The sequence below is a fragment of the Rhincodon typus genome, chromosome 6 (assembly GCF_021869965.1).
Source record: "Rhincodon typus isolate 14 chromosome 6, sRhiTyp1.1, whole genome shotgun sequence".
Classification (NCBI taxonomy): Eukaryota; Metazoa; Chordata; class Chondrichthyes; order Orectolobiformes; family Rhincodontidae; genus Rhincodon; species Rhincodon typus.
In genome coordinates this window covers 26,045,338-26,065,897 of record NC_063337.1, presented here as the reverse complement: position 1 = coordinate 26,065,897, position 20,560 = coordinate 26,045,338, and the positions used below count along the sequence as shown (strand labels likewise).

Here is a 20,560-nt window from a genome sequence, read left to right as displayed (position 1 = left end):
GTTCTTTGGCACCAAGGCCCCAAGTTCAAAACTAAAACATTAAAAATGACTGACCATGTCCAGTCCTCACCCTGATTAACACACAAAATACAGTAAATAAATTAAACTTAAGCATTGTTATGAACATATGAACTTAGGAACAAGGAACAATTTTAGGTCAATCGGCCCTATAAGAATGTTCTGCCTTTCAGTGAGATTGTGGCTATTCTGATGTTTGCTTTAACTCTACATTCCTGTATACCTCTGAAAATCTCAATTGCATTGGTAAGCAAGAATCTGTCTACCTTTACCTTAAAAATATTTAAATATTCTGAATCCACTGCCTTTTGAGAAAGAGAATTCCAAAGACTCACAACTCTCTAAAAGAAAAGTAATGTTTCCTTATCTCCGTCATAAAGGGGTGATCTCTTATTTTTAAACTGTGACCTCTAGTACTGGATTCTCCCATGAGAGGAAACATCCACTCAGTCAAGTCCCCTCAGAATCATGTTATGTTTAAATTAAGTCACCTCTGGCTCCTTCTAAACTCCAGAGGATATAGGCCTAGTCTGTCTAGCTTTTCCTCATAAGGTAAAAGGTAATCCACTCAGTCCAGCCATTAGTCTAGTAGATCTTCTCTGAACTGTTTCCAATGCATTTACATCCTTCTGTAAGTACAATGACCAGTACAGGACACAGTACTCCAGATGTGGTCTCACCAAGGCCAGCTGAAGCATAACTTGCCTACTCTTGAATTCAATTCTCCTCACAATAAACATAACATTCTATGAACTTCCCTGACTTACTTTACTTGCTGTACCTGCATTCTGAACTTCTTCAATTCATGCACTATGATACTGTTATCTTCCTGTATCTCAGAGCTCTGTAGCTCTAACCATTTAGATAATAAGCTTTTTTAATTCTTTATGCCAAAAATGGGCAATTTTGCATGTCATTTGATCCATTTGCCAGATCTTTGCCCACTCCCTTAATCTATCTATATCACTTTCTATGTTCCATGTGTCCTCTACGTAGAAACATAGAAAATAGGAGCAGGAGCAAGACTTGCAGCACTTTGACCCTGGTCCACCGTTCATTATGATCACAGTAGATCATCCAACTCAATAGCCTATTCCTGCTTTTCCCCCACATTCATTGATCCCTTTAGCCTCACGTGCTATATTTCACTTCTTCTTGAACTCATACTATGTTTTGGCTTTGTCTGCTTTCTGCTTTCTGCTTTCTTCACAATTCAATTTCCCACCTGTCATCAGCAAATTTAGTTACCAGATCCTTTCCTCTTAAACATTTATATCAATTGTGAAGAGTTGAATCCCCAGCATCAAACTCCGTGGCACACCACTAGTGACATCCTGCCAGCCTGACAAGAACATACTTATTCTTACTCTCTGTTTCCTGTTAACAAGTTAATCTTCTATCATTGCCAATATGTTACCCTATGCTATGAGCTTTCATTTTCTACAATAATCTTTGATGTGGCACCCTATCAAATAGGTTTTGGAAATCTAAGTACAATACATCCACAGGTTCCTTTTATCTACAGCACAAGTTACTTCTTCAAAGTACTCCTGTAAATTAGTTAAACATGATTTCCCTTTGACAAAACCATATTGAGTCTGTTTGATTATCTCAAACTTATTCAAGTGTCCTGTTATAACGTCTTTAGTATTAACTTATATAATTTTCCCTCTGACAGATATTAAGCTAATTGGCCTATAGGTTCCCGCTTTCTGCCTTCATCCCTTTTTGAAAAAAATGGAGTTACATTAATTACTTTCCAATCTAATGGAACGATTCCTGAATCTAATGAAGGTGCCTATGGACTACTCTACTCAGTGTCTTCTTTTCATTTTCATTTTTTTAACTCAGACGAGCTGTAGCCAAAGGCTGTGTACAAATGAAGTTTCAGCCAATTACAAGTGAATGGTTGATCTGTACAATAGAGACCAGTTATCCACGACAAAGGCTTTCTGCCTGCCAACAACTATATGTTTGGCTTTCAGGTAGCTTGTGGGCTGTGAACAAGATAGGGAGAAGCTATCAGATCTCTGTAAGCTAAGGAGCTGTCACTGTCTCTGCAATAAGAAAAACACTTCAAGTCTGAAGAACACCAGTTTATTTTTTTCCTTCAGCAGTTGCTTTAAGTAGTGACTTTTCAATATCGAGCCAGGGACCATTATATGGGTGACCAGTCATCCTGTGCCTCCTGAAAACAATTGAGGGTATCCAGGGAAAGTGTTTGGATGATCTCAAGAATCATCTCAGCAAATCTTCTGTGGGATCACTGAACTCCATTCTCAGGTTTACCCTGTGTCCATAACACCCATGACTTTGAGCCAGCAACACAGAAGGAATAGTGATATATTTCCAAGTTAGGATGGTGAGTGGGTTGGAAGGGCCCTTGCAGAGGTCGCATTCCATGTATCTGCTGCCTCTGATATTCTAGATGTAGTGGTCATGGGTTTGGAAGGTGCTGACTAAAAATCCTTGTTAAATTGTTAAATGTAGATGGTACACTGCTGCTACTAAGTGATAGAGGTGTGAAGATTTATGGAAATGTTGCCAATCAAATGGCAATTTGTCCTGGTTGGTGTCAAGCCTTGAATGTTGCTGGAGCTGTGCTGATCCAGACAATCGGGGAGTATTACATCACAATCCCAACTTGTGCCTTTTAGGTCGTGGACAGGCTTTGGAGAATCAGGAGGTTATTCAGTGCAGGATTCCCAGCATCTGGCCTGATCTTATAACCATTGTATTTATATGGCTGGTCAAGTTCAGTTTCTTGTTAAGAGTAACCCCCCAGAATGTTTGTAGAGGAGGATTCAGTGACGGTAATGTCATTAAATATCAATGGACAATGATTAGATTCTCTCCTGTTGGAGATTGTTATCGCCTGTCATTTGTGTGGTGTGACAGTTACTTATTACTTTTTAGTCCAAGCCCAGTTGTTGTCCATATCTTGCTGCATTTGGATATGGACTGCTCAATACCTGAAGAGTTGTGAATACTGCTGAACATTGTGCAGTCATTGGCAAACATGCCCATTTCCTACTTCATGATGGAGTGACTGTCATGGATGAAGCAGCTGTTGATAGTGGGCATAGGACATAATCCTGAGACACTCCTGAAGATTGTCTTCCAACAATGACTTCTATCTTCCTTTATGCCATGTATGACTCCAACCCACAGAGAGTTTTCCCCCGATACTCATTGACTCCAGTTTTGCTAAAGCTCCTTGATGCCTCACTTGGTCAAATGTGGCCCTCTCACCTCACCTCTGGAATTCAGCTCTTTTGTCCATGTTTGAACTAATGCTGTACTGAGGTCAGGTACTGAGAGTCCCTGGCAGGACCCAAATGGGTGTTAGTGAGCAGCCTGTTGCTTAGCTAATGCTGCCTGATAGCACTATAGATGATACATTCCATTACTAATAATGATCGAAAGTACACTGATGGGAGTAATTGACAGGGTTAGATTTTTCCTGATTTTTGTTTACATGACATACCTCAGTAGTTTTCTGATGACAGTTTTGTAGCTGTACTGGAATAGCTAGGCCAGAGACACAGTATGTTTGAAGCACTACTATTGGAATGTTGTCAGGACCTGCCTTTGCTGTATCCAATGCTTTCAACGTCATGTGGAGTGAATCAAATTGCCTGAAGCCTGGCATCTGTGGTGCTGGGAATTTCTGGAGGAGACTGTGATGGATCACACACTTGGCACTTCTAGCTAAAAATTTTGCAAATGGATCAGCCTTATCTTTTGCACTGATGTTTTAGCTTATCACAGTCTTGAGGATGAGGATATTCGTGGAGTCTCAACTTCCAGTGAGTTGTTTAATGGTCCACCACCATTCATGACTGGCTGCAACAGCACTGCAGAGCTTAGATCTGATGTGTTGGTTGTGGAATCACTTTGTTCTGTCTATCTCTTGCTGCTTATGCACTTTGGTACACAAGCAGTCCTATTTGGTAGCCTCACCATGTTGGTATCATTGATTAATTTTCAGGTATATCTGGTGCTGCTCCTGACTTACCCTTCTGCACTCTCCACTGAATCAGAGTGGATCCCCTAGCTTATTGGTAATTGTTGAGTGGGTCTATTTTCAGACCATGAGATTTCAGATTGTTTTGGAGTATCATTCGACTGTTTCTAATGGCTCACCATGTCATAATGTCCAGTTTTGAGTTGCTTGATCGGTTCTAAGTCTGTCCAATTTACCACACAACAAAATCAAGTGTATCCCAAGTGTGAAGAAGGGACTAAGGGAATTAGACAGCACAAGGACTGTGTGGTGATCACTTTTACTGATACTGCCATTGACAGATGCACCTGTAGGCGGCAGATTAGTAAGGATGAGGTTAAGTAAGTTTTACCCTCTTTCATCTCCCTGCCCAGAATAGCAATTGTGTTCTTTAGGATTTGACCAGCTCAGTCAATAGTGGTGTTCCTGAGACATTCTTGGTGATAATCATTGTAATCCTCAGCCAGAATACATGCCACTGTCAGTGCTTTGTCCAAGTGATGCTTAACATGGAGGCATACTGATTTATCAGCAGAGGGTGCATACACGTGTGTTTGTATATGTGTGGGTATGTGTGTTTAGAGTGGGGGGGGGGGGGGGAGGTGTTGGGGCCTAGTGGTAAGGAGGCGGTTTCCTTGCCATGCTTCACGTGGAGCCATTAGACTTCATGGGTCCATTGTCAATGTTGAAAGCTCCCTACTGACTGTATACCACTGTGCCATCACCTCTGCTGAGTTTGCCTTGCTGGTGGGAGAGGACATACCCAGGGCTGGCAAGGGTGATGAATAGGACACTGTAAGGTACAAATCCATGAGTATGACTATGCCAAACTGCTGTTTGATCATTCTATGAGGCAGCTTTCTCAATTTTGGCACAATCTCCAAGGTATTAGTATCGAGGACATTGCCAGGCCATCAGGGGTGAGTTGGCTATTACATTTTCCAGTGTCTAGGTTGCTGCAAAGTGTTCCAGCTGGTTTCATTCCTTTTTTGATATTTTTTAGCAGTTTGCTACAACTGAATGGCCTACTAGAACATTTCAGAGGGCAGCTGATAGTCACCCATATTGTTACGTCTGAAGTCACCTATAAGACTAGATTAGATACGATGGCAGATTTCCTTCCCAAAAGAACAATGATGAAGCAGAATAAAAACTGAAAGATGATGAGGCGGATGTGTATTTATAACAATTGACAATGGCTTGATGGTTACCATTATTCTTTTAATTCCAGGTTTGCTTTGCATATTTCCAGGTGGGATTCGAACCCCAGAGCATTACCACTATACCATTGTTTTCCCTAAAAATCAACAAATACAAAATTATTAGTAGCATAAAAACATCAAACAACTGGGTTTCTCATAAATCTAAAATGAAACAAAGAACTGCAGATGCTAGAGATCTGAAACAAACATAACACAGAAGTTGCTGGAGAAACTCAGCAAGTCCGGCAGCATTTGTGAAGCGAAAACAGAGTTAACATTTCGATTTCTCAGACCCTTTTTTAGACTTGCTCTGAAGAGTCGTCACTGGACTTGAAATGTTAAGTTTGCTGAATCTTCACAAATGCTGCCAGACCTGAGTTTCTCAAGCAATTTCTGTTGCATACAAGTTAAATAGAGAAAGCATATGGTTAGCACTGTCAGCTGCTGAATAATATAATTACATTCATGTTTTGGGGTAGTGGGAACATGGAAGAGTTGCACTCTCCCGTTTCAGTTATAACAAAGTTGCTTGGTTACCGAATGCTGACAACATTTAATTGGGAGTAATTGTAATTGGAGATGGATAAATGGAAAAGCATTATTAAACCAAAAAGACTGGCAGCTGATAAGGTTTTTCTTGCTGGAATATCAGATGGAAGATTTATCTCTGGGTAATTTACAAAAAGCAACCAAGGCTAAGCTACTAGGATTAGTGGACAAGTTGAAGTTACAATTGAAAGGAAGTGTTAGGAAAGCAGACATAATTTGGGTGATTGTGAAATTTGAAAGGAGGAAAGGTAATCCTGTTGGCGATTCAATTGACTTAGTGAAAATTCAATTGCAGCTGATGAAACCTAGACAAGAAAATAAAAAGAACTCAAACTAACCAGCAAGAGAGAGATTAAAATAAAAGGTTGAACTTGAGAAAGAGAATCACTTCAGAGAAACCGTGAGAAATAAATCATTTAGGAAGCTGGAACTAAAATTGCAATGAGAACAAGAAAAGGAAAAAGAAGAGGCAGGAAAGAGAAGAGCAAGAGGGGGAATATTGGCTTAAGAAGCACGAACTAAAAAATAGCGAATTTGACTCCAGGGAATATTCGCATGAGGAAAAATCGAAGTCCAACCTAAAATAAAGTTGTGATCTGTTAAATTCATGCAAACCTTTAAAATACAATGATAGGGACACAGAGACATTTTTAAACATTTATTTTTGAACAGATACCTAAGCAGATGAGGTGGAGAAAAGAAGCTCAACACTTCTCAAGCAGTACTGGCTGGTTGGAAGAGTGGCTAAGGTTTAAATTTTACATTCTGAGGAGGCTTCATAAGGTTGTTTTCGGTGTGAATGAGTGGTTCCTGAGGTTTACAGGCAGAAATTTTAGAATATCTGCAAGTAGACATAGCAGACTCCTGGAGTTTGACAGTGAAGCAAACCAATTGTGATTGTTGGATGCAGATATGAAGAGTGAAGACTATTCAAGACCCTACTGAAATAAGTCTCTTGGAAGAATTTAAAAATTCACTTCCTCTGTCAGTAGGAGCTCACAGACCGAACCAGAAGTTTGTAAGAGCAAGGCAACCACATGAGATGCCTTACAATGTGGTTCACAAATTCAAACCCTGTTACCAAAATCCCTATAATCACATGAAGAATTGGTGGGAAGGTGAAAAAAGGCAAGTAGCCAGAGATGTGAAAACAATCGGGAACACTCTAGCATCTCTTCAGGCCAAAAAGGAACATACTGAGAGTGGAAGTGATGTATGAAATGTTTCCACTGTCTGCCCCCACCCCCCACTCTTATTGTTACAAGTTGTGGAGAAAATCCATGGGACTTATTCGGGTATACTAGATCAATGCAGAGAAATGAAATCTGAGTGACAGTACAGCAGACCAAGTTACAGTTCCACATACAGCTGTGAGACCAAGTACCGTACAAACACCAGTGTGAAAGTGGCAAAAGGAAACAAGACACCCGAGTTATGGAGGGCTCTTCTCATGAGCAAGATAACTCCTTACTCCTCAAATGCGGTTAGAAAATCTGTAAACACATTAAGGGTTACAGGAGGCACATAAACTATTTTTTCTGGGGAAGGTATGACTTTTCCATTAGAGTGTTACATGAATGTCATGGTTTTGCTGAATGGTAGTTGCAGGGTGTATATACAACTATACTTATGCATCGGATGCCCTGGAATGTGACATAACATCTGGAATCGTAACTGCTGGAATAACCCAAAGCTTACATCTAGATTAAGTTGACCTTCTCCAAGGGAACAATTTAGCAGAAGTTTTCCCAGTAGTGATGAAGAGGCCATGGGAGGTCCAGCAGACAAGAGCAAATGCAGGACATTATTTTCCAGATATAGAAACTTATCCTTTTTGTGCTATAACCTGAACAATGGCTAAACAAATTTCATTGTCAAGAAGTCCAATTTGCACCATAGACAGGCTACCTGAAACTTTTTTTGAGAATTTGGATAATCTTAAGGAAATGGTCACTAAGTCTTCTCTGAAACAGTTTGTTGAGACTTAATCAGAAATCAGTAAAGTGACACAATCAGCTCAAGGTGAAGCAAGGTGAGTTACAAAACGCTATTATATTAAAAATGGAATTGTAATGAGGAATTGGAGGCCTCCTCACAAATCTAGGATGATGATAGGATGGTGGCTCACCAGATAGTGATACCATCCAAATATCATCAAGAGATATTAAAAGTTTGTAACAAAATTCCTGAAGCAGGACATGAGAGGATCCAGAAGACTCAAGTATGTATATGCCAACATTTTTTACTAGCTAGGTCTTCAGGTTTTATTTTAAGACTAATATAGACAAAGCACATGATTATCGAAATCAGGAACTGGGTAAGATGTTAAATTATTTGTTGTGACCCTTGGTGTAGCGTGGCTAAATGACTGTAGCATTCTCCTCCCATTTCAGTCATAACATGGACACCAAATTAACACTGTGTACTGATCGATGCCATGATCTGCCTGCCCTGCATTCTTCCAGCGTCTGCTCAATGTCTGCATGTTGACACACTCATCAACGTGATCTGGAAGTGAGGATGTGCATGAGACATTGGAGGTTTAAGAACATCCAGATGGTGGATGTTACCAATCTTAATTTCATACTAAATGTTTTGAACACCATGACCACTTTTACTGTTTTTACAAAATGCAACTCAGACAAGTTAATGATCAGAGCTACAGCTAAACTGTTGAAAATACCAAAAATTTAGCTTGGTGCTTTTAAAGTTATGATCTAACACAGAAATTATTAGAAAGTATTTGTGCTTGTTCACAAAACAATATTCATTGCTCTTCAAAATAATTTATTGGATATGAAGCACTTTTGGGATAATTCTGAGAGATGTGGTAAAGTGCTGTATAAATGCCATTTTTTTAAAATACAATATACAGAAAGTTCACAACATGCTGATTTTTATTAGAAACCTGTGTGATGAATAATAGTCACTAATGTGGTTTGGTCAAAATCTAATAAAAAGTTATGTATATTATTGAACCAACAAGTCGATGCATGTAAAGTAGTGGTAGACAGGCAACATTAGTGAGAGTGATGTAGGGAATAAGAAAATGCAATCTCTTATTAAATGGAATCAAACAGTGAGCCAACATTATCATTACATTTACAGTTTGAAAAGTCCTTAATGCTTACAACAAATGTCAAGTTGGAATCTTACAGCAAGGTGCACAACAGAGGGTAGAATTTAAGGCACTTTTACTTGTTGATAAAAGAGAGAATGCAGACCTTCTTGTGGAAAGTGCCAAAGGGCTGATAGCTGTTATCATTTACTGTATTTGACAGAAGAATCCACTTGGTTTTGGTGTGCAGAATGCATTTTAAGTTCAGGAGGGCATGCACTTAATGTTCATATTATATAAATTGATGACCAGTTACTAACAGAGCAATGCAGGTTTAACCCTAGCCAAATGCAAAAGTGCATTTTATTGTTTTTTAACTACCAGGGAGTATGTAAGGAGTTAGTCCGTTTATTTTAAAGTGGTTAATGCATCTATTCAGGTTCTGAAGACAGGAACATTAAATGAGTGTGTTAACATTTATTCCCTGTTTACTCTATTGGTCAACTTCAGAGCCATGGTATTAAGTTCTGCACTGTTCATGAATGAACATGATTCAACTCTTGGTACTTCAGTTACCTAGTTTTAAGAATAAAACATTAAATCACAAAGTTAAGATGAGATTGCCACAGTAAACTGTGCAGCTCAGCTGCTGATCATAAATTACATTAAATTATATATTATAATACTGAGGCAGAAATTAGAAAATGTGTTTTTAGCCAACAGCAGTGCAATAATTATATATGACAGTTTAGCACTGATTTAGATGGTTTAGGTTTCTCTTTAAATACCAGCACCTTTGAAGGAACTTAGATTAACAGCTTTTTTAAAAAAAATACAATTCAAGTGAGGATCGCAAGTATTGAAAACATAAATTCTACCAAATTACACAAAAAAGTGATAAAATTAGTGCTAACTTTAGTATTGTATCTCATTTCCAATTTACATCAGTAACATTAAGACACCTTTTACTAAATCCTAGCTCCTGCTTCATTATTTCAGTAAAACTTAAGGCCTCTGCAAGCTGAAACTGCCAAAATTTGTCAATTATAGAACAATTCATTAATTAAAAATGAATGCACAGTGTGCTAGAATTATAAATCTTGACCTCCCTCAGTTATTTTACTGATGACCAAATGTATATATTCAGTGGAATTTGTGCAGGAATTCACTGTTCTCCTGCCAGCATTATGGATCATCAAGAAAATTCCCATGAAAATTCCAGGTGATGAGCCCTATTTTAGGGCTATGATATATTATGCAGAATTAAGATAGTTTCCTGGGTATTGGTTTAATGGTTAAAGGAACTGTTTTGGAATGACATGCAGAGTTCTTCTTCAATTGGTTTCCTGGATACTACGCAAAATTATTCATTGTTAGAACTTGGACAGCGTTTTAAAATTTATACTAAGCTATTGCACATTAAAAGACAGTGGTAGAGATCCGTATGTACATGGACATCAATAATCATTTAACCTGCACTAGTATTTTAATGTATCAGTATTTCAGTACTCATTAATGGAGCAATTTACTGTGAAGCTCTGTTCTTTGGGACTCAGACAGTTTATTCAATAGTTAAGTCAATGTGTCACTTTTGTTTCACATTAAAGTTTCTCATCCAGAGCGTATTCTGTGTCCTTGCTATAAACAGTGCTTCTTCCAAGTGATTTTCAACATACAAAATTACTAATTCATCAGTGGAGGGAAGGTAGTAGATGATAAGTAGCAAATTTCCTTACATAAATTTTATTTGATGCTGTTAGACTTCAGGGAATCCAGAGTGAATACTGAGGACATACCAAATATATCAGATAGTCCAGTAACTCCAGTATTTGTGCACTGGACATATGCCCAATATGGAGTTTCACTCCAATTTTGACTATGATTTAGACATGACTACTGCCATGTCTGAATTGTCAAGATTCTTGGTATCTCCATCTTATGTGAAGTCAGCAGGAAGACCTATCCTGTAGAGGAAAATTCATTCCTCCTGAAGTAACTTCAATCAAATTCAATAAATTAATGGAACAACTGAATGAAGGCAGCAAGTAAGGATAATGCAAGTGGTAATTGGGGAAAATAAATAATTATTTAATTTTCTAATCCTACCTCTAACCAAACATTTATAATGCAAATAAATTAATTTATAATGCACCTTCGAAGGTGTATTTCTTATGCACCAGTATTCAGGAAAATATTCATGTTGCCAAAGTTTGGGCTAGGAATTATATACAATAGATTAAGAATTTTTACGAATGTCAACATTTTAGTTAGAAATGCTGTGGACAGGGTAGGGCTTCTGCCTACTATTTGTATTTACATTAATGCTGCCCAAATTGCAGAGAGAGAAGTATTTCATTGATGGAGTAGGAACTTACACCAATAACTGCACCAGGAATTATTTCTCACATTGATCCCTATTTGAATATGACACTGTGGGACCCTGTGCAGAAAGTATACCATCAACAGTGATGGTATGACAGGAGAATGAGTTGGGGAACATGGCCTCATTGCCAACAGAAATTGTCTTTACGGACATCTTTTATTCATTCATGGGATGAGGGCGTCGCTGGCAGGGGCAGCATTTATTGCCCATCCCTAATTGCCCAGAGGGCAGTTCAGAGTCAACCACATTACTGTGGGCTTGGAGTCACATGTAGGCCAGACCAGGTAAGGATGGCAGTTTTCTTCCTAAAGGACATTAGTGAACCAGATGGGTTTTTCCAACAATTGGCAATGGATTCATGGTCATCATTAGACTCTTAATTCTATTTATTGAATTCAAATTCCACCATCTGCTGTGACAGGATTCAAACCCAGGGTCTCCATATTAACAGTCTAGCAATAATACCACTAGGCCATTGGCTCCCCATAAAGAAGCAGAAATCTGGTTGAAACAGATCAAGATCCAAGTCACTGCTTCTATGCTTGCTCTGCATCCCCAAATATTTCTGCTACAATTTCAATTTAAGACCTGAATCCTTTACTATAACATATTAACAATCTGTTGTTGTGGAACATAATACAGTACCAGATTCAAAACCAATCTTCATTCTGTTCAAAAAAATATTGTTGGAAGCTCAAGCTATAAGGAAATGTTGCAGAAATGTGGCATTTATGTACTTCAATACAGATTAAGGTGTGATCTCAATGAGGTGGCGAAAATGTTAAAATAATTTGATAGGCTAGTTATGTATATTTTAACCCCTTAATATGGGAAATAAAGAACATAATCTGAAAATGACAGCTAAGCCATTTAGCAGTGCAATTGAGAAGCAATTTACTCAGAGGGGTGGGGGATATTTGGAGCTCTTCTCCAAATTTGCTGCAGATGTTGGGACGACTGGTGACTTCAGGCTGGGAAAAATAAGTTTTTATTAGCTCAAAAAAACAAGAAATTTGTAGCAAAGGGGCAAATATAGCTGAGATATAAATCAGCAATGATTTAACTGAATGGCAGAATATGCCTGAGGAGCTGAGTGGTCTACTGATCATACTACAATGATATATTTAAGTAAATGTTTGTGCTTAGTTTTATACTATGACATTTAGCTAATGATGTTAGCAAATCCGATGCTGCACATTTGCATTGTGCTCCTGATTTGGTGCTAGGGCCAAATCATATCCAAAAAATTAGAAACGACATCAACATTTCTAGTACTGTCTCCGGCTACATACTTACAAGTGGTGTATATGCATCACCTGAAAAATAATTGACAGAATTTTATATTGAATTTTATGTCAAGCTTAGTAATGGAAAACAAGGCTAAAACATTGGGTACTACAGCTGGAATTTTGTCTTCCACTTTCAATGGCTGCAATATTTCTTAGGAAATATCAACTGTTCCTCCCTGATTTCTACCCATATAAATTAGAGATTGTCAACTACATTGTTCCAGAGTCTTCCAGACTCACGCAGGAGCATTGATAAAATAATCAATAACTTAAAGAAACAAGCATTGCTAATATGAGGGTTTACAATGTCTTCTCAATATAATTCCTTTATTATTATTCTTAAAAGCAATCTGCAAAATAAATACTATTATAATCTAGTTGTCACATAATCACCCTGTGTCACAGTCCATTGAGTTGCACTGTCTTCATTCCCTGAATCATTTGACAGAGTATCCTCTGTTGTTTCTAATGCGTGAGCACTGGTGTTGCCATCTGGAGGCTGTTTTTGCGAAAGTACATGCATCTTTTCTTCTGTTTCTGGCTTCCATGTGCTATTCACTTTTAGGTCTTTTATGTCTGAGTCAGTCTCACTCACTACCATTTGGTCCAAGTCTCTCTTACCCTCACAGTTGCTTTCTTTGTTTCTGAGAAGGCCTTCCTCTTGGGTAATTTCCTCAGAAACTGTGTAAATCCTATTGCTGTTCTGCTCTGCATTGCATGTTTTTGTTCTTTTTCGAAAGAATCCCAAATTTTTGATTGAGTCTTTAACAACACTTTTATTGTTTTGCTTTTCCTTGGATATATCAGTTGCTTTAGGCGTGGACCCATTGCTCATGTTGTTACATGCTGCCGGAGTATCTGACAATTTCGACATTGTCTTCGGATAAACTAAAGATGTCAAATCATAGAAACTTAGCTTGTTCTTCTGTTCATTTGTACACGTTATTTTCTTCGTTGACACAGTCATGTGGTCATCTGTTCGATCCTCTACCTTAAAAACTTCATTTGGATCTGAAATCCGAGATGCTGTGCTGAAGGCAGTGGCCTGTTTACCAGGAAGTTTGTTTCCTTTCAGAAGACCCAAGACTTCATAGCGGAAACTAGAAATATCCTGTTTCAGCTCCTATAACCACAGCAAAAGTCATTTATTTTAAAGTACGCAATGATGCCAAAGCACAATATTTGCTAATATTCGCTAATATTTAATATTTCAACAACATGATCTAAAAATATCTGTTTGCCAATTAACATTAAAACTTCCTTATTAGCACTCATCTACTAGATTAGTAATAATCAAGAAAACTAGACGTTTCTCAACAACACTGGGCAGTCAGCGTGCAAATGAACTTCAGGTAATAGTAGAAATAACAATGTAAAAGGTCCTCTTTAGCAGTTTATACCTAATATATTTTTCCACAGTGACTGACTTCCTGAGGCATTACAGATATAATCTATATACATCCATCAGTTGCATAGACATATTTTTAACAATTCTAAATTGGTGATGCCATGCTAGTCAATTACTTTATAATTCAGATTACTGAAGATTTCTTACTTTCATTTCCAGTAGGTAAAAGGTAGACATGGTAACAGTCTGAACTAATAGCATTTCTGTTCTTGTTAGAGATTTTACAAACTTTTTTTCTGGTGCTATTATACCATAGTTTCCTTCAACTGCTGTCAATGTTGCCGACTTTTAAATTATTGCAGCCGTCACTGCAATTCTTTTTCCAAGTACTGCATTTGGCAAACAACAGTGAGAAATTTACCTTGAAATTCTCTTCAGTCAGCCCTTCTTCAGTTTTGGCATCTCTGATCATTGCAGCAACATACCTTTTTACCAAATTCCTTATAACTTCCTGGAAGACAAAACAGGCAAAATCAGAACCAGTTCACTTTACAAATCAAAAAAAAAAGCTCAATATCAGATTGTAAGCACTTTTCAACAAATTATTATGTTAGTGCACCATTGCCATTATATTAAATATTAATCATAAACATATTAATAAAAGGTTTTCATTATATCTCTTTGGTGTACACGTGGCTAAGATGCCATTTACTTTATGAGCCGGAGATCAGAGAAATCATGGCTGTTGGGAGAAAATGCTAATTTAGTGGATGTGCACAAAAAATATATTCATCAATTATGCTGGAATAGCATTACAGTTCTTTGCTCCCAGTGATTATCATGAGTAGGGTATTCTCCATGTAAGGATTGTGCACAACCAATGGCTGCACACCCATCCATATGAACATATGAATTAGGAGGAGTAGGCCATTCTGCCCCTCAAGCTTGCTTCACCAAACAAAAAGATCATGGCTGATTTGATTGTAACCTCAAATCTGCATTCCCGCTTATTCTCAATAACGTTCCATTCAATTGCTTAACACGAATCTGTCTACCTTTGCCTTAAAAATATTCAAGGTCTTGGCTTCCATCACCTTTTCAGGGAACGAGTTGCAAAGACTTATGATTCTTAGTGGAAAAAAATTGCTTGATCTGTTTTAGATGGATGACCCCTGATTCTTAAACAGCAACCCCAAGTTCTAGATTCTCCCAAAGAAGGAAACATTCTCTCTATGATGACTCAAATGTCATATGTTTCAATCAAGTCACCTTTTACTTTTCAAACACCAGTGGTACAAGCTTAGCCTGTCCAACATTTCCTGATAACACAATCCTCCAGGCAATAGTCTGGTAAACCTTCCCTGAACTGCATCCAATCTGCCTGCATCTTCATCTTCCTTAAATAAGGTGACTAATCCGATGGACAATACTCCAGATGTGGCTTCACCAGTGCCCTAAGTAACTGAAGCATAACTTCCCTACTTTTGTATTCAACTCCACTGTGGTAAATCATAAAGATTCTATGAGCTTTCCTAATTCCTTGTTCTAAAGGGTGATCTAGTCCAGATTTATATTTCGGGGAAGACAGTGATAATATGAGTTTCTGAACTAGTAATCAAAAGGCACAGGTTACTGCTCAGATATAGAATCAAATCACAGAAGGGCAACTAGTGGGGTGAAAATTCAATTAATAATATCTGGAATTGAAAGCTAGTCTCAGTAATGGCCAATGTGAAATCATCAACTTTTGTAAAAATCCATCACCTCGTTCATTAATCCCTTCCGGGAAGGAAATCTGCCAGCCCTAGCTGTGGGGTTGGAGTCACAGATATGTCCTTGACCCTTAAATGTCTGCTGGAACGGCTGAGTATTTGAGGATGGGCAACAGGAATGAAAATAACCTCCAATCTTACATTAGAGGCTTTAATGTCGTCAGGATGAAGGCTCGTAATCAACCTGAAACATTGGGTTGGATTTTGTTCCAGTGATGCAGTCTCCCGCATTAGATGGAGAACTAGCAGGAATGTCATTAGCAGGGAAGGTTTAATGTGATTGAGTATCCATCAGCCACTTTACTAGTGCCCTGAGGCTACATGTAGGGAAATCCAACATGGCTTGCTGGGTAACCCCTGGAAAACACACCCAGCCATACAACACCAATTAATTCCCTGAGTCAGCACCAAATTCAAGAAGGCTCAAGGGAAGTGGGCAGAATCTTGGTGAAGCACCAGGAACGTCTCCTGAAGAGTCACTTTTCAGGAAGGCCTGCCACTGCACAAGCCAACAGGCAGTAGCAAGGCCATCTGCAGGGGCTTCCCCTGGAGTTAAGACCCCAACAGTGGCTGTCTTGCCTGTTGAGAATTGCTGTCCAATCAGAGGCCAGCAGGCTCACTGCCACAGGGGAAGCCTTGGTTGCTGTTCGAAGGATAGACAACAGAGTCCAGGATCACAGAGTGACCCAGACCACAGGTAAGTCATTGCTGGGAAGTGGGTGTTGCAAGGAGAGGGAGTCAGGAGAATCATCTGCAAAGAACAGGTAGGGTGACCCTTAATAGGAGCCGCTACCTAAATGTACAGTCTCTCAATCAAACACTGAGGGCTCATGGCCCATATCAATATGTCCATCTGACACTGAGTTAATCTCAATTGGCGGTGGAGAAGAAATTTTAATTAAGGGCCTTCCCTCCCAGAACTTAATTTAGGTGGAAGCGAGGCAGGGGCAGGGTTGAGGCAAGCTACCATCCTGCCTAAGTAAATGCCTTTGCCACCTCTAAGCTCACCACCAGCAAAGAGAGCACAAGTCTATCCAGTGGTTTTAAGCAGTTCACTGATGACCTGGGTTTCCCTCATCAGACCCTTCCTTCTCATAACTTAACTGAAGACAGTTTTCACGATGTCTGGAATCTGTTGCAGATACTTCCAATTCTATCCTCCTGGCTTCTGTGATAATTCTCACACTAATAGGATTCATTGAATCTAGTCATTGGCTCTATTTCTCTCTCTACAGATTCTGTTTGAGCATTTCCAGCTTTTCCTGTTTTTATTGTAGATTTCCAGCATCTGCAGCATTTTGCTTTCGAACAAATACTCAATTTCGGATCTGATGAGCAGATTGTAAATCTATGCAAAATTTCTGCAGGTTTTATTATTCAGGCTTTGTATTCTGGCATTGTATTAGCTTCTAAATTGTATTGCCATATGGTCTAACGATTGAAAGTCACGATTCTGCTCTTATTCTATTTACATAACTTGCAGTGCTCCTTAAGCTAAACATTACACTGCATTTACATAGTCCCACTAATCTAATGAATCATCAGTGCTGCAGTGTAAAAGAGGAGTGGATATCAAGCATGAAGGAGGGATGGAGAGGTGACTAAGGTGTAGATAAAGAGGTACATTTTCAGAGAATTGGTAAAAGTAGGAAAATATATTAGAAGGTAGAGGGCTCAATCATGTTATGACTGAAGGATCACTCTGGCGCAAGTGTTGCACTGGATGTAAGAATCACAGAATGATAGTTAAAAAATAAGGCACATGAAGCAATTTAGTGCTCAAGAATACTGCAGATGTAGGGTGGGGCGAGGTCAAGGAGGGCACTGAAACTACTGTAGTGTGTTGGGGGCAGAGTTGAAAGTTGAATGAATGTCAGTGCAGGGTGGAATGTGGTTACCGGAGGAGTTAGAATCTGTCTAGGGTGGAATATGGGTCACCGTCAAGTAAAAAGTGAGAGAGATCAAGTCTGGAAATGATAAAACCACAAATGAAGATTTTGTCAAGTGTAGGTAAGTGGGGTTGGAGATGGACCATGGTAGAGGTTGAAGTAAGGTGTCTTTTGGATCGGGTATATGTTCTTGCATGGGTCAGAGGTTATTCATTGATCTCAAGGGAAAGGAATGCAGTCAGGTTCTAAGATACATATTTTCAGGTGAAGCTGAAAATGTGGGTGAGGGGGGAATGAAAAGATTGTTTCAGTTGCAGAAAGTTTGAGCTACACCAACCTCAATGGTGTTGACATGTATCTCTGCTGTGATTGAATCAGTTGATTAACTCTTGGTTCTGACAGGATGTCAAATCTACTTGAAGGGCCAATGTTCATTAATATGAAGACAGTTGGCCCTGGGTGAACATTAAGCACACTACTGCAGCCCCTTGGCTACAGGATACTTGAATACGCAGCAGATCAACTGATCTCCAAACTGGAAGACTGTATGTCCATGAGGGACCTCTGGGATTATTTGCTCTCTTAACATAATGGTGACAAGGGGGCAATAATTTCTTTCATATTAAACTAGTAAAGAACACTTGTTCTAAGAATAGTCTCTTATTCTTGTGCTCTAATACCCTTGCAATAAGGTCAACATGCCATTTGCCTTCCCAATTGCTTTCTGTGCAATACATGCGAAAATTTTATGTTTCTTGTAACAGTACACCCAAGTCTCTCTGAATGTCAATACTTACAAGATTCTCAACTTTAAGAAAATATTCTGACTTTCTGTTCTTAAAGTCAAACTGAATAACCGCACTCTTCCCTTCATTAACATTCTGGGGATTACCACTGACTAGGAACTGAACTGACCAGACATATAAATACTGTGGCTACAAAAATAGGTCAGAGACTAGGAATTCTAAGATCAGTGACTCATTACCTGAGTCGTCCACCACCCACCCATACCTGTTCACCATCTACAAGGACAAGATTCCAGTGTGATGGAATACTCTCCACTTGCCTGGATGGCTACAGATCCACAACATTCACGAAATTCACAACCATCCAGGACAAAGCAGCCAGCTTGACTGGCACTTCATGCACCACCTTCACCATTAACTCCCTTCACCTACAATATAGAGTGGCAGCAGTGTGCATGAGCTACAAGATGCATTACCCCTAACTTACCAAACTTCTTTTGACAGCACCTCCCAAATCCACAACCATTACCACCTTAAAAGACAATGGGAAGAGATGCATGGGAACACCATTGCAAACATGTTTCTCTTCAAGTCATATACCATCCTCAATTGGAAGTATATCACCATTTCTTCACCGTTAATGGTCAAAATCCTGGAACTTCCATTTTAACAGCAATCTTGATGCCTTACACCCAAAAGGTTGTAGCAATTATAGAAGACAGTTCACCACCACTTTTTCCAAGGCAATTAGAGATAGGTTAAAAATACTCAGCTAATCAGTGATGCCAAATCCCATGAACAAATAAAAACAACACTTCAGCTGCTACCATATTGCCCATTCAATTAATTTCTTTGTAGCCATAATGTGGTTTCCTCACATCTTGTATTCTCACCTGGCATTGTATGATCAGAAAACTTAGATTCATTTTTAAAATTTAACTGTTGCAAAAAAAAAAACTAAATGTATTTTAAAATTTCCTTACTTGGTACTGATGATTTCGCCTCAGATTGTTAGCTGCCCTCCTCTTGAAAAGAAGATAAAACATACAATTGAATAAATAAAGCAATATGCTGTGAAAATGCAAACAGTGTTTTACCACTTTGGTATCAAAATGCGACAAAATATGCAGGAAGAAAATAAATTACTTACCCCGAGAGAGCCAAGACTTTCAGGTTTCCTTCGCTTTTGTTTGCAGAGAATTTTAAAGCATAAATGTCTTCGCATCCATTTTATTAAATACCACACAGACTTTGGACTTGGAATAATGTTAAAAGGGGTTGGAAGAGTTCCACCTTCTTCAAAATAGCTCATCCACAGCTTTGTCCTTGCAAATTTCCACTCAATATCTGCATGGTCCTGAACAAATCAAACAAATTTCAATGGTCACATTTGTACCTGGTTCTGCTCGGATCTGCATGAATTGCAATCCTCCACTCAAATTTATATTTCATCATTTAAATATAAACAGGTGTTGAAACTGTCACTAAAGAAATAAATGTTCATTCAGCTCATGTTAATTATGTATTTTTAATTTTTTGTTGAATTTAATTTTCAATCATATTTTAAATCTATATGGTAACTCAATTTTGACATCTTCAGAACTGCAAATTCGAATTGGTTTAGCTTAAGCATAAATAAAATGTAAAGTACTGGAAATGTACACAGCATGGTCTATATATAAAACAGACACACAGGTCAATATTTTGGTTACTAGCAAAAATGATCAAGTGGGTCATATTGGAAATAGTCATTTCTCTTTTAAATAGCAATCTGCCCGAATGCACATTCTTATAGTTAATAAGTACTCCTTGGTTTATATGTAGTCTCTTGTATGAAACACGTCATCATTTTTAAACTAATTCTCTTTTTAACAGCAGAAGGTATTCAGGAAGAACTCACCGCAATAAGTTGGTAGGAATTGTTCATCATAGCTATCAGCATATTGAGCAAAACCACAAGCGAGATAACATTGTATGTTCCAAACATAGTGGCACCTACAAACTCCGTGAATTCATGACGAGCCTTCACATTTGTCACATATAGGTTAATAAGACCAAATATTGACCAAAACAGTGACTGAAGAGTTTCAAATAGCCTGCAAAGAAGAACCAGAACTTATGAGCATGACAGGTGCAGGAATAGCAGTAGGTCATTTAGCCCCTTGAGTCTATTCTGCAACTCATTAAAATCACGAGATAGTAGGAACTGCCAATGCTGGAGAATCTGAGATAACAAGGTGTAGAGCTGGATGAACACAGCAGACCAAGCAGCATCAGAGGAGCAGGAAAGCGGACGTTTC

General features: G+C 38.6%; 1 protein-coding gene across 1 annotated transcript in view; it reads right to left on the bottom strand.

Moving 5' to 3' along the window:
* Positions 1 to 12,789: 12,789 nt before the first annotated feature.
* The window catches only part of LOC109912753 (short transient receptor potential channel 4-like), a 53,488-nt gene continuing 45,717 nt past the window's right edge, over positions 12,790 to 20,560 (bottom strand). The window contains exons 4-8 of the mRNA XM_048598313.1: positions 20,161 to 20,356; positions 19,411 to 19,617; positions 19,244 to 19,285; positions 14,275 to 14,364; positions 12,790 to 13,628 (exon numbers count right to left, since the gene is read on the bottom strand). Of these exons, the coding sequence (XP_048454270.1) occupies positions 12,873 to 13,628; positions 14,275 to 14,364; positions 19,244 to 19,285; positions 19,411 to 19,617; positions 20,161 to 20,356 (1,291 nt within the window). The 3' untranslated portion in view covers positions 12,790 to 12,872. The remainder of the gene's footprint in view (positions 13,629 to 14,274; positions 14,365 to 19,243; positions 19,286 to 19,410; positions 19,618 to 20,160; positions 20,357 to 20,560) is intronic.